This window comes from Argopecten irradians, chromosome 13, assembly GCF_041381155.1.
Source record: "Argopecten irradians isolate NY chromosome 13, Ai_NY, whole genome shotgun sequence".
NCBI lineage: Eukaryota > Metazoa > Mollusca > Bivalvia > Pectinida > Pectinidae > Argopecten > Argopecten irradians.
The window spans coordinates 1,951,169-1,966,711 of NC_091146.1; the positions used below are offsets into that span (position 1 = coordinate 1,951,169).

Here is a 15,543-nt window from a genome sequence, read left to right on the forward strand (position 1 = left end):
TTAACAAATTATCAGAGTACAGTAACAGGAAGGACAAAGTTAACAAATGATCAGAATACAGTAGCAGGAAGGATGAAGTACTGTCTAACACAGGACAGTACTAGTACTTTTGTGTCAGGAAGACCTGAACAACCAGCTAAATAACTCAACAAATGATGGGAAACAAGTTTACATGTTAAAGGACAATTTGCAACCAGCCACAAAAAGCTATAAAATTGCTGTCTGATTAAACCTGACTGTACAAGATAATAAAGACTTAGCACAAAAGACAATTCCATTTGACCAGACTCACTCAGTCCAAATTTAGCTACCATCACAAAAACACAAGAAAACAGGAGAATCATCAGGTGTAATTCTGTAAATGATGCGGTAGAATGTCTATATAATACTGTTGGTATGAAGGTTCAGAAGTCAGCTCATTAACCATATACTACAATAATAAACAGACATTGGTACGGTAGACAACGCAGACATCTCTTTACCACAAACATACGAAAGGGAACAAAAATTCCAAAGGATTAGGTGGAGCAGTATAACTATCTAAGAAACATTGATTTTCTATATAGAGAAGCACAGCTAGCGGGACTTCACACATTTCACCTGAAGCACAGGGGCTTCACACATTTTACCCAATATAAAATAGCATAGATTTCACACATTTGACCTGATATAAAGAAGCACAGGGCTTTCACACATTTGACCTGATGTAAAGAAGCACAGGGATTTCACACATTTGACCTGATGTAAAGAAGCACAGGGTCAAATTTTAAATTTTTTTAAAAGATGTTTTTAAAAATGTTGTAGGTTTATGAAGAATTGAATTTTCATTACTGACAGAATACTTAAATACATACATAGCTACAAAAGTTTGGAAAAAACAGTCACTTTTTCCGCTTTTTCGTTTCATTTTTTTTCCTCCAGAACCTTAAATTCATCCAAACTTTAAAATATTACTGAATCAGACTGCTATTTTTCACAGTTGTTTATTTTCAGAAGTAAAACCATTTAAATGTTAAATGTCACGAAATGAAAAAGATTTAGAAGGAACAATGTCACACAAATCACAGGAACACTCAATTATTATCGGAAAAAAATCCTACAATACAACGCCTCCATTTGACTCTCAAAACTTATCTTTATCAGAACTTGTCAAAAGATGATTCATATTAAAGTGGCAAAACAAATTAGGCTTATTTAATCATCAAGCCCACAGTCAATATCGTCCCCTAGATATGGTTTCCATGGCTACCAGCATCTCCTACAGTGAAACAGGTGGCAATAATATTCCTGTCACCCCTTATATCAAAATAGCACAGATCCAATTTACAGGGATGGAACAATCTATTCGGAAACAGAAGGTGTGTGATGGTGGTAATTTCATTAGTTTTCATATTTGCCCGGGAGTTAACCATCAAAATGTGACACTGTAATTAGAAACATGTTAACTGTTGAAGTGTTAAAACTAATTACATGACTCATTAACAAAATTAAATTCAGAAGTTCCAGACTTTAGAAATGAAACTTTAAAGGAAGCTTAAATCCTCTACTATAATTCTAAAGGTCACAACCAAAGACTCTTAATACATTCACCCTGAAGACATGTTTAGACTCTTCTAATTCAAAGACTAGACTAGTCCATTAAGAAATGTCAGGGGTGAATGATCAAGTTATCACAGCTTTGGATTGTTACAGACATATTCAGCTTATCAACTTAATAATGACAGTCGTCTCCCTAATACACTATTATACTCCAAGTGTTCATGTAGGTCTTGCCACACAAAGTTATATATGTTGTATTTTTCATACTCACAAATCAAGAAGAACTTTTGACATCTTGTTCACTACCAAAAGTTATCGATATTTCGAGAATTAATATCACTTTCAATGCATTTGTATTAGTTTTACACGTAAATAAAATCCTTATATTTACATCTACAGTCAAATGAGTAAAATCACGAAGCCAATTTGTAGTCTACAATTTCATGTCATATTTTTACAGTGTTGTTAGTAATTGTAAAGTAATATCTGCAGGTATGTAATAATTCTTCCATCTAAAACAAGAGGCCCAAAGGGCCACAACGGTCATCTGACTACCTTGGCAATAGTAAAATTAATTACATATGGGGTCACTTTGTCAGGACCATGTCAGGATCATTTCATGCAAGTTTCAGCCAAATCGCACTGGTAGAACTTGAGAAGAAGTTCAAAATGTGTTTTCAAGATGGCGGCTTTGGCGGCCATCTTGGATTTCAGATCAACCCGAAAAATAACAACACTTTGTCAGGACCATGTCAGGATCATTTCATGCAAGTTTCAGCCAAATCGCACAGGTAGAACTTGAGAAGAAGTTCAAAATGTGTTTTCAAGATGGAAGCTGTGGCGGCCATCTTGGATTTTGGATAGACCCGAAAAATAACAACACTTTGTCGGGACCATGTCAGGATCATTTCATGCAAGTTTCAGCCAAATCGCTCTAATAGAACTTGAGAAGAAGTTCAAAATGTGTTTTCAAGATGGCAGCTGTGGTGGCCATCTTGGATTTCAGATCGACCCGAAAAATAACAACACTTTGTCGGGACCATGTCAGGATCATTTCATGCAAGTTTCAGCCAAATCGCACTGGTAGAACTTGAGAAGAAGTTCAAAATGTGTTTTCAAGATGGCGGCTGTGGCGGCCATCTTGGATTTCAGATCGACCCGAAAAATAACAACACTTTGTCGGGACCATGTCAGGATCATTTCATGCAAGTTTCAGCCAAATCGCACTGGTAGAACTTGAGAAGAAGTTCAAAATGTGTTTTCAAGATGGCGGCTGTGGCGGCCATGTTGGATTTTGGATTGACCCGAAAAATAACAACACTTTGTCGGGACCATGTCAGGATCATTTCATGCAAGTTTCAGCCAAATCGCACTAATAGAACTTGAGAAGAAGTTCAAAATGTGTTTTCAAGATGGCGGCTGTGGCGGCCATCTTGGATTTTGGATCGACCCGAAAAATAACAACACTTTGTCGGGACCATGTCAGGATCATTTCATGCAAGTTTCAGCCAAATCGCACTGGTAGAACTTGAGAAGAAGTTCAAAATGTGTTTTCAAGATGGCGGCTGTGGCGGCCATCTTGGATTTCAGATCGACCCGAAAAATAACAACACTTTGTCGGGACCATGTCAGGATCATTTCATGCAAGTTTCAGCCAAATCGCACTGGTAGAACTTGAGAAGAAGTTCAAAATGTGTTTTCAAGATGGCGGCTGTGGCGGCCATCTTGGATTTTGGATCGACCTGAAAAATAACAACACTTTGTCGGGACCATGTCAGGATCATTTCATGCAAGTTTCAGCCAAATCGCACCGGTAGAACTTGAGAAGAAGTTCAAAATGTGTTTTCAAGATGGCGGCTGTGGCGGCCATCTTGGATTTCAGATCGACCCGAAAAATAACAACACTTTGTCGGGACCATGTCAGGATCATTTCATGCAAGTTTCAGCCAAATTGCACTGGTAGAACTTGAGAAGAAGTTCAAAATGTGTTTTCAAGATGGCGGCTGTGGCGGCCATCTTGGATTTCGGATCGACCCGAAAAATAACAACACTTTGTCGGGACCATGTCAGGATCATTTCATGCAAGTTTCAGCCAAATCGCACCGGTAGAACTTGAGAAGAAGTTCAAAATGTGTTTTCAAGATGGCGGCTGTGGCGGCCATCTTGGATTTCAGATCGACCTGAAAAATAACAACACTTTGTCGGGACCATGTCACGATCATTTCATGCAAGTTTCAGCTAAATCGCACCGGTAGAACTTGAGAAGAAGTTCAAAATGTGAAAAGTTAACGCACGGCGGACGGCGCACGGCGCACGGCGCACGGCGGACGGCGGACGGCGGACGACGACGGACGAAACATGACGACTATAGGTCATCCTGACCCTTCGGGTCAGATGACCTAAAAATCATAAACACAAGAATTTTACAGGGCATAAGTTCTGTGTTGTAGCTAATGTTTATAAGGCTTCATACATGTTTGTCTGTCGACCATTTGAATGAATTTGACAGCTGAATTCATCAAACATGGTACGTGGTTTTCGATAGATTACGCACCAAGTTACAGCACATTATATAACTTTGAGGAGATTTTGAAATCTTGTGACTGATCTGTATATTCCATTTGTGCTACGAATTGTGTAACTTCAATGGTACCAATGTCTGATAAATAGCCAGACCTAGACCAGCATGTCGATAGTTACCTCCCCCTAGGTATTATAATTAGTTATATAGTTAAATACTCCACTAGATAGTTACCTCCCCCTAGGTATTATAATTAGTTACATAGTTAAATACTCCACAAGATAGTTACCTCCCCCTAGGTATTATAATTAGTTACATAGTTAAATACTCCACAAGATAGTTACCTCCCCCTAGGTATTATAATCAGTTACATAGTTAAATACTCCACAAGATAGTTACCTCCCCCTAGGTATTATAATCAGTTACATAGTTAAATACTCCACTAGATAGTTACCTCCCCCTAGGTATTATAATTAGTTACATAGTTAAATACTCCACAAGATAGTTACCTCCCCCTAGGTATTATAATTAGTTACATAGTTAAATACTCCACAAGATAGTTACCTCCCCCTAGGTATTATAATCAGTTACATAGTTAAATAATCCACTAGATAGTTACCTCCCCCTAGGTATTATAATTAGTTACATAGTTAAATACTCCACAAGATAGTTACCTCCCCCTAGGTATTATAATTAGTTACATAATTAAATACTCCACAAGATAGTTACCTCCCCCTAGGTATTATAATCAGTTACATAGTTAAATACTCCACAAGATAGTTACCTCCCCCTAGGTATTATAATCAGTTACATAGTTAAATACTCCACAAGATAGTTACCTCCCCCTAGGTATTATAATCAGTTACATAGTTAAATACTCCACAAGATAGTTACCTCCCCCTAGGTATTATAATTAGTTACATAGTTAAATACTCCACAAGATAGTTACCTCCCCCTAGGTATTATAATTAGTTACATAGTTAAATACTCCACTAGATAGTTACTTCCCCCTAGGTATTATAATTACTTATATAGTTAAATACTCCACTAGATAGTTACCTCCCCCTAGGTATTATAATCAGTTACATAGTTAAATACTCCACTAGATAGTTACCTCCCCCTAGGTATTATAATTACTTATATAGTTAAATACTCCACAAGATAGTTACCTCCCCCTAGGTATTATAATCAGTTACATAGTTAAATACTCCACTAGATAGTTACCTCCCCCTAGGTATTATAATTAGTTACATAGTTAAATACTCCACTAGATAGTTACCTCCCCCTAGGTATTATAATCAGTTACATAGTTAAATACTCCACTAGTTACCTCCCCCTAGGTATTATAATCAGTTACATAGTTAAATACTCCACTAGATAGTTACCTCCCCCTAGGTATTATAATTAGTTACATAGTTAAATACTCCACAAGATAGTTACCTCCCCCTAGGTATTATAATTACTTATATAGTTAAATACTCCACAAGATAGTTACCTCCCCCTAGGTATTATAATCAGTTACATAGTTAAATACTCCACAAGATAGTTACCTCCCCCTAGGTATTATAATTAGTTACATAGTTAAATACTCCACAAGATAGTTACCTCCCCCTAGGTATTATAATTAGTTACATAGTTAAATACTCCACTAGATAGTTACCTCCCCCTAGGTATTATAATCAGTTACATAGTTAAATACTCCACTAGATAGTTACCTCCCCCTAGGTATTATAATTACTTATATAGTTAAATACTCCACAAGATAGTTACCTCCCCCTAGGTATTATAATCAGTTACATAGTTAAATACTCCACTAGATAGTTACCTCCCCCTAGGTATTATAATTAGTTACATAGTTAAATACTCCACTAGATAGTTACCTCCCCCTAGGTATTATAATCAGTTACATAGTTAAATACTCCACTAGATAGTTACCTCTCCCTAGGTATTATAATCAGTTACATAGTTAAATACTCCACTAGATAGTTACCTCCCCCTAGGTATTATAATCAGTTACATAGTTAAATACTCCACAAGATAGTTACCTTCCCCTAGGTATTATAATCAGTTACATAGTTAAATACTCCACTAGATAGTTACCTCCCCCTAGGTATTATAATTAGTTACATAGTTAAATACTCCACAAGATAGTTACCTCCCCCTAGGTATTATAATCAGTTACATAGTTAAATACTCCACTAGATAGTTAACTCCCCCTAGGTATTATAATCAGTTACATAGTTAAATACTCCACTAGATAGTTACCTCCCCCTAGGTATTATAATCAGTTACATAGTTAAATACTCCACTAGATAGTTACCTCCCCCTAGGTATTATAATCAGTTACATAGTTAAATACTCCACTAGATAGTTACCTCCCCCTAGGTATTATAATTAGTTACATAGTTAAATACTCCACAAGATAGTTACCTCCCCCTAGGTATTATAATCAGTTACATAGTTAAATACTCCACTAGATAGTTACCTCCCCCTAGGTATTATAATTAGTTACATAGTTAAATACTCCACTAGATAGTTACCTCCCCCTAGGTATTATAATCAGTTACATAGTTAAATACTCCACTAGATAGTTACCTCCCCCTAGGTATTATAATCAGTTACATAGTTAAATACTCCACAAGATAGTTACCTCCCCCTAGGTATTATAATTAGTTACATAGTTAAATACTCCACAAGATAGTTACCTCCCCCTAGGTATTATAATTAGTTACATAGTTAAATACTCCACAAGATAGTTACCTCCCCCTAGGTATTATAATTAGTTACATAGTTAAATACTCCACAAGATAGTTACCTCCCCCTAGGTATTATAATCAGTTACATAGTTAAATACTCCACTAGATAGTTACCTCCCCCTAGGTATTATAATTAGTTACATAGTTAAATACTCCACTAGATAGTTACCTCCCCCTAGGTATTATAATCAGTTACATAGTTAAATACTCCACTAGATAGTTACCTCCCCCTAGGTATTATAATCAGTTACATAGTTAAATACTCCACAAGATAGTTACCTCCCCCTAGGTATTATAATTAGTTACATAGTTAAATACTCCACAAGATAGTTACCTCCCCCTAGGTATTATAATTAGTTACATAGTTAAATACTCCACAAGATAGTTACCTCCCCCTAGGTATTATAATTAGTTACATAGTTAGATACTCCACAAGATAGTTACCTCCCCCTAGGTATTATAATTAGTTACATAGTTAAATACTCCACAAGATAGTTACCTCCCCCTAGGTATTATAATTAGTTACATAGTTAAATACTCCACAAGATAGTTACCTCCCCCTAGGTATTATAATCAGTTACATAGTTAAATACTCCACTAGATAGTTACCTCCCCCTAGGTATTATAATTAGTTACATAGTTAAATACTCCACAAGATAGTTACCTCCCCCTAGGTATTATAATTAGTTACATAGTTAAATACTCCACTAGATAGTTACCTCCCCCTAGGTATTATAATTAGTTATATAGTTAAATACTCCACAAGATAGTTACCTCCCCCTAGGTATTATAATCAGTTATATAGTTAAATACTCCACTAGATAGTTACCCCCCTAGGTATTATAATTAGTTATATAGTTAAATACTCCACTAGATAGTTACCCCCCCCTAGGTATTATAATCAGTTACATAGTTAAATACTCCACTAGATAGTTACCCCCCCTAGGTATTATAATTAGTTACATAGTTAAATACTCCACTAGATAGTTACCTCCCCCTAGGTATTATAATTAGTTACATAGTTAAATACTCCACTAGATAGTTACCTCCCACTAGGTATTATAATTAGTTATATAGTTAAATACTCCACAAGATAGTTACCTCCCCCTAGGTATTATAATCAGTTACATAGTTAAATACTCCACTAGATAGTTACCTCCCCCTAGGTATTATAATTAGTTACATAGTTAAATACTCCACTAGATAGTTACCTCCCCCTAGGTATTATAATTAGTTACATAGTTAAATACTTCACTAGATAGTTACCTCCCCCTAGGTATTATAATCAGTTACATGTATAATTTAATGATACATCCCGACATAATAATTTGGACATTTAAGATTCTTACATATTTATAAACAAGTCTGAGGTCTGATTACCAAAGCTGATTTATTTTTAATTGACAATAACTGACTACTGATACATGATGAAGAAAGTATAATTTGAAAAAAAAACCAACAATTTAATAGTTTAAAACAATATCATAATTTACTAACAGATACGCTGTACAAGTTCTATTATAGACGTTGTCATTATCTGTGCTCTGTTTTGGGTTAACAAACCCTGCCCTTAACCTCGCCTGTATTAACCTGTCACTTTAGATGAGGGTCTGTACCAGGACACAGTACACACATCTGGTCCCCATCACCAGTCTCACACACATGTTTACACTATAGTCCAGTCTGCTTAATATAGATCCCAAAAATATCATCTTCACTCAGGTTACAAGTTTGTTGGTCAAAAACTGAAAATTATCCTAAACAACTGTAGTCCCCGTCAGACAGATTTTAGTTAGATTCTAAACACATCATATGTACTGATTAAATAAGACTTTGATAAAAAACAATCCTAAATAATTAAGTCTCTGATCAGTAAGTTAATTAATACAACTAGTCATGATCACTGACTATTAATTTGATACCAATTTTAAAAGCACTGCATAATGTCAGTATTTTTAAACTTCATCAGGTTATATAATTATGAAAGAAATTTTGTTTGCATACTTTGTGAATATGCAGAGCGGACTCTAGATCTCACAAACGTTTGAAAAAAAACCCCTCAAATAACCTGATGAAGTTCAAATATAGTGACATACAATTGCTTATAAATCGTTTTTCATTTTTTTTTCAATTTGTATGAAGGATACCTAATTCCATTATACATCTGTTACATTTCTATGAAGATTTAGCAAATAATACTCATAAATGTGTTTTCCCTATATGAACTATAGTAAATTTGGCCCCCTCTCCAGGGGAAAATCTAAGACCCCAGACCATGAAATTCACAGTTTTGATAGAAGGCCTTGAGACCTTTCTATCTATGAAGAGTATTTCATTCTACAACATCTGCTAGTGGAGAAGATTTTTGAAATTTAGCCATTTTGATACCTTTTGGCACCTCCCACATGTACAGCCCCCTGGCTAATTCACAATTTTGATTGGCCTTATGCCTAGGAAAGTTAGCGCAAAATATCATTGAATTTGTTTCAGCAGTTTTTGAGAAGAAGTCAAAAAATGTAAATTGTTTATCAAAAACGACAACGGACAAAAGGTGATTAGAAAAGGTCACTTGAGACTTTGTCTCAGACGACCTAATCAATTATATGAATATAAACAGTGATTTGTAATTCTTATCCTTACCACAGGCCTGAGAGGTTTCATATTAAATAATTAAATTCCTGTGTAGCTGAAAGTTACTACATAACACAGGATACCATCTCAAAGCTAGACAAAACACAGGATACCATCTCAAAGTTAGACAAAACACAGGATACCATCTCAAAGTTAGACAAAACACAGGATACCATCTCAAAGTTAGACAAAACACAGGATACCATCTCAAAGTTACTACATAACACAGGATACCATCTCAAAGTTACTACATAACACAGGATACCATCTCAAAGTTAGACAAACGTTTTATCTTTACTGATCATAGTCTTTACACAAATCCTTGTATAAACAACTCTCCCTAACCTAACCTCCCCTAAAACTTACAGTGGAATGGTCCTTGGAATGCATGTGCAACACAAACATAAAATGTTTTTTATACAATAGTGGACTGATCATCTAACATCAGACATGCAGTAACCTATTACCCCTGTTATATTTGAATCGACTAGTCTACTACCAATAGTCCCTTATTGTATGAATGGGCACCACCAATTCATAACATGCAGCAACCTGACTCCCCCTGTAAACCAAAAATGGGCTATATCCAAGATGTAGTGCATTACTCCATCTCCTTCAGAAACAGATGTGACGTTTTTTGCATATATACTGGGTTATATTACAGCAACATAATATAAGTTAATGGGAGATAACTCTTGTTATATTATATATACATGTGTATATAAACTCCAGTAAATATCAATAAGTTATTACAATCTTCACCTTATATAAATGATTTTAACAGTGTTCATACAGATTATTGAGGTCGGTGGACTTGAGGTCCAGACCATACAGATTATTGAGGTCAGTGGACTTGAGGTCCAGACCATACAGATTATTGAGGTCGGTGGACTTGAGGTCCAGACCATACAGATTATTGAGGTCGGTGGACTTGAGGTCCAGACCATACAGATTATTGAGGTCAGTGGACTTGAGGTCAGACCATACAGATTATTGAGGTCGGTGGACTTGAGGTCCAGACCATACAGATTATTGAGGTCAGTGGACTTGAGGTCAGACCATACAGATTATTGAGGTCGGTGGACTTTAGGTCCACACCATACAGATTATTGAGGTCAGTGGACTTGAGGTCAGACCATACAGATTATTGAGGTCAGTGGACTTGAGGTCAGACCATACAGATTATTGAGGTCAGTGGACTTGAGGTCCAGACCATACAGATTATTGAGGTCGGTGGACTTGAGGTCCAGACAATACAGATTATTGAGGTCGGTGGACTTGAGGTCCACACCATACAGATTATTGAGGTCGGTGGACTTGAGGTCCACACCATACAGATTATTGAGGTCGGTGGACTTGAGGTCCACACCATACAGATTATTGAGGTCGGTGGACTTGAGGTCCAGACCATACAGATTATTGAGGTCGGTGGACTTGTGGTCCAGACCATACAGATTATTGAGGTCGGTGGACTGGAGGTCCAGACCATACAGATTATTGAGGTCGGTGGACTTGAGGTCCAGACCATACAGATTATTGAGGTCGGTGGACTTGAGGTCCAGACCATACAGATTATTGAGGTCGGTGGACTTGAGGTCCAGACAATACAGATTATTGAGGTCGGTGGACTTGAGGTCCACACCATACAGATTATTGAGGTCGGTGGACTGGAGGTCCAGACCATACAGATTATTGAGGTCGGTGGACTTGAGGTCCAGACCATACAGATTATTGAGGTCGGTGGACTGGAGGTCCAGACCATACAGATTATTGAGGTCAGTGGACTTGAGGTCAGACCATACAGATTATTGAGGTCGGTGGACTTGAGGTCCACACCATACAGATTATTGAGGTCAGTGGACTTGAGGTCAGACCATACAGATTATTGAGGTCAGTGGACTTGAGGTCAGACCATACAGATTATTGAGGTCAGTGGACTTGAGGTCCAGACCATACAGATTATTGAGGTCGGTGGACTTGAGGTCCAGACAATACAGATTATTGAGGTCGGTGGACTTGAGGTCCACACCATACAGATTATTGAGGTCGGTGGACTTGAGGTCCACACCATACAGATTATTGAGGTCGGTGGACTTGAGGTCCAGACCATACAGATTATTGAGGTCGGTGGACTTGAGGTCCAGACCATACAGATTATTGAGGTCGGTGGACTTGTGGTCCAGACCATACAGATTATTGAGGTCGGTGGACTGGAGGTCCAGACCATACAGATTATTGAGGTCGGTGGACTTGAGGTCCAGACCATACAGATTATTGAGGTCGGTGGACTTGAGGTCCAGACCATACAGATTATTGAGGTCGGTGGACTTGAAGTCCAGACAATACAGATTATTGAGGTCGGTGGACTTGAGGTCCACACCATACAGATTATTGAGGTCGGTGGACTGGAGGTCCAGACCATACAGATTATTGAGGTCGGTGGACTTGTGGTCCAGACCATACAGATTATTGAGGTCGGTGGACTTGAGGTCCAGACCATACAGATTATTGAGGTCGGTGGACTTGAGGTCCACACCATACAGATTATTGAGGTCGTTGGCTTGAGGTCCAGACCATACAGATCATTGAGGTCGGTGGACTTGAGGTCCACACCATACAGATTATTGAGGTCGTTGGCTTGAGGTCCAGACCATACAGATTATTGAGGTCGGTGGACTTGAGGTCCACACCATACAGATTATTGAGGTCGGTGGACTTGTGGTCCAGACCATACAGATTATTGAGGTCGGTGGACTTGAGGTCCAGACAATACAGAAGGTAGCTTATATAATCAACAGTAGAATGTCCTCTCCGCTTCATTCGAAGCCATGCAAATTTTGTGCAATGTTTTATTTGGAATCTTTTGCAGTGTGAACAAAATTCTAAATTAGAATCACTACCAATATTAATGAAATAAAACAATATGGCACTCAGAATTTCCCAGCAGCCATATGACAACTGGAGTTAACATTGCTGACCTAGATTTGATGTGACAAGTGTAATGGACTAGTATATAGAATTCATGTCGACAGTGTATTGATTTTCAGATTTTTATAAAACAAATGAAATTGACAGAATTCCCATCTCCATTACAGGTCAATAATACAAGAAATATTTAGGAATTTTATTGTACTTCAGCAGTGGCTGAGTGGTTAAGGTGTCGCGACATATTACCACTAGCCCGCGACCTCTGGATCACAGAGGCAGAGTAGTTAAGGTGTCTGACATTCTACTATTAGTCCTCAACCTCTGGATCACAATGGCCAAGTAGTATAAGGTGTCTGAAATATTACCACTATTCTCCAACACTGGATCACAGTGGCTGAGTTGTTAAGGTGTCTGACATTCTACTACTAGTCCTCAACCTCTGGATCACAGAGGCGGAGTGGTTAAGGTGTCTGACATTCTACAACTAGCCCTCCACCTCTGGGTCATGGTGGCTGAGTGGTTAAGGTGTCTGACATTCTACCACTAGCCCTCCACCTCTGGGTCATGGTGGCTGAGTGGTTAAGGTGTCTGACATTATACCACTAGCCCTCCACCTCTGGATCACAGTGGCTGAGTGGTTAAGGTTTCTGACATTCTACCACCAGCCCTCCACCTCTTGATCACAGTGGCTGAGTGGTTAAGGTTTCTGACATTCTACCACCAGCCCTCCACATCTTATCACAGTGGCTGAGTGGTTAAGGTTTCTGACATTCTACCACTAGCCCTCCACATCTTATCACAGTGGCTGAGTGGTTAAGGTTTCTGACATTCTACCACTAGCCCTCAACATCTTATCACAGTGGCTGAGTGGTTAAGGTTTCTGACATTCTACCACCAGCCCTCCACCTCTTGATCACAGTGGCTGAGTGGTTAAGGTTTCTGACATTCTACCACCAGCCCTCCACCTCTTGATCACAGTGGCTGAGTGGTTAAGGTTTCTGACATTCTACCACTAGCCCTCCACATCTTATCACAGTGGCTGAGTGGTTAAGGTTTCTGACATTCTACCACTAGCCCTCCACATCTTATCACAGTGGCTGAGTGGTTAAGGTTTCTGACATTCTACCACCAGCCCTCCACCTCTTGATCACAGTGGCTGAGTGGTTAAGGTTTCTGACATTCTACCACCAGCCCTCCACCTCTTGATCACAGTGGCTGAGTGGTTAAGATACTCGACATATTACTCGTCATTTGATTAAATTAATCATGTTTTTTACAACGGGTCCTTGTGTTGATAATGAATCCATTACTTACCGTTAGTGTCCATGTCTCGACCTTCTCCTCCACCACCCTGGGCAAAGATGTGAATCCCCTCCTGATCAAACCCGTCAATCTCTTCTTCATCCATCGGCTTTTTTACCTGACACAGATATAATGTAATAGCTACGTTACAAGGTGAAATCCTACTGATTCAATAATGTAATGTCAGGCCTCTATATAACAGTGTAATGAGGTCTTACTCTCCTTAGACACAGTAAAACAGTGAGAAGTGATCATCTAATAACACAACCATAGAACTTTGAAAGGACACAGAATTTCTGGGTGAGTTTATAATTAACACTTAAGGGACCCATTGGCAAAAAATATCTGAATCCTCTTAATATCACCTTATATTTACCTGTATAAGTATATTGTAACCTTTAATATTTACCTGTATAAGAACATCATTACCTGTAATATTTACCTGTATAAGAACATCATTACCTGTAATATTTACCTGTATAAGAACATTGTTACCTGTAATATTTACCTGTATAAGAACATCCTTTATGTTACCCGCCTCGTCCTCCAGATGACTAAGGTGAGAAGAGTTTTCATTGAGCTCCTGGCGTAGAGTCGAGTTTTCTACTTTTAAGCTTTCGACTTGTTTCAGCAGGTCATCATAGGAAGCCATGCTTACAGCCCTGTAAGTAAAATTTCTGTATTGTTTAACTGTTTTCCCCTGGGCAGCCCTGTAAGTAAAATATCTTTATTGTTTTACTGTTTTCCCCTGGACAGCCCTATAAGTAAAATATCTTTATTGTTTAACTGTTTTCCCCTGGACAGCCCTATAAGTAAAATATCTTTATTGTTTTACTGTTTTCCCCTGGACAGCCCAGTAAGTAAAATATCTTTATTGTTTGACTGTTTTCCCCTGGACAGCCCTGTAAGTAAAATATCTTTATTGTTTAACTGTTTTCCCCTGGACAGCCCAGTAAGTAAAATATCTTTATTGTTTTACTGTTTTCCCCTGGACAGCCCAGTAAGTAAAATATCTTTATTGTTTTACTGTTTTCCCCTGGACAGCCCTGTAAGTAAAATATCTTTATTGTTTAACTCTTTTCCCCTGGACAGCCCAGTAAGTAAAATATCTTTATTGTTTTACTGTTTTCCCCTGGACAGCCCAGTAAGTAAAATATCTTTATTGTTTAAATCTTTTCCCCTGGACAGCCCAGTAAGTAAAATATCTTTATTGTGTGACTGATTTCCCCTGGACAGCCCTGTAAGTAAAATATCTTTATTGTTTTACTGTTTTCCCCTGGACAGCCCAGTAAGTAAAATATCTTTATTGTACGACTGTTTCCCCCTGGACAGCCCTGTAAGTAAAATATCTTTATTGTATGACTGTTTTCCTATGGACATCCCAGTAAGTAAAATATCTTTATTGTTTTACTGTTTTCCCATGGACAGCCCAGTAAGTAAAATATCTTTATTGTTTAAATCTTTTCCCCTGGACAGTCCAGTAAGTAAAATATCTTTATCGTATGACTGTTTTCCAACGGACATCCCAGTAAGTAAAATATCTTTATCGTATGACTGTTTTCCCCTGGACAAATTACCTTAAGGGCCCTTTTTGGCCCCTAAATCCATCAATATTTTAAAGTTATATGTGCCATAACTGGGCAATAATTTTGACATACTATTTTTCTATCATTGATTTATTAAAAACCATAAGGTTTGATGAATAAAGCTGTAAAAACCATTCAAATGGCTTCAGATGACTTATAAACGTTAGTTATAACACAGAAATTTTGTACTGAAAAATTATTGTTTTTATGCCTTAAATATGTTTAAATGAAAACATACCTGCAGAAGTCACTTTATAATTACTAAAAACATTGTAAAAAT

At 37.7% G+C, this 15,543-nt stretch overlaps 1 protein-coding gene across 1 annotated transcript in view; it reads right to left on the reverse strand.

Moving 5' to 3' along the window:
- Positions 1 to 15,543, reverse strand: part of LOC138305449 (uncharacterized) — an 84,656-nt gene that overhangs the window by 67,135 nt on the left and 1,978 nt on the right. The window contains 2 exon segments of the mRNA XM_069245679.1: positions 13,690 to 13,795; positions 14,186 to 14,339. Of these exon segments, the coding sequence (XP_069101780.1) occupies positions 13,690 to 13,795; positions 14,186 to 14,329 (250 nt within the window). The 5' untranslated portion in view covers positions 14,330 to 14,339.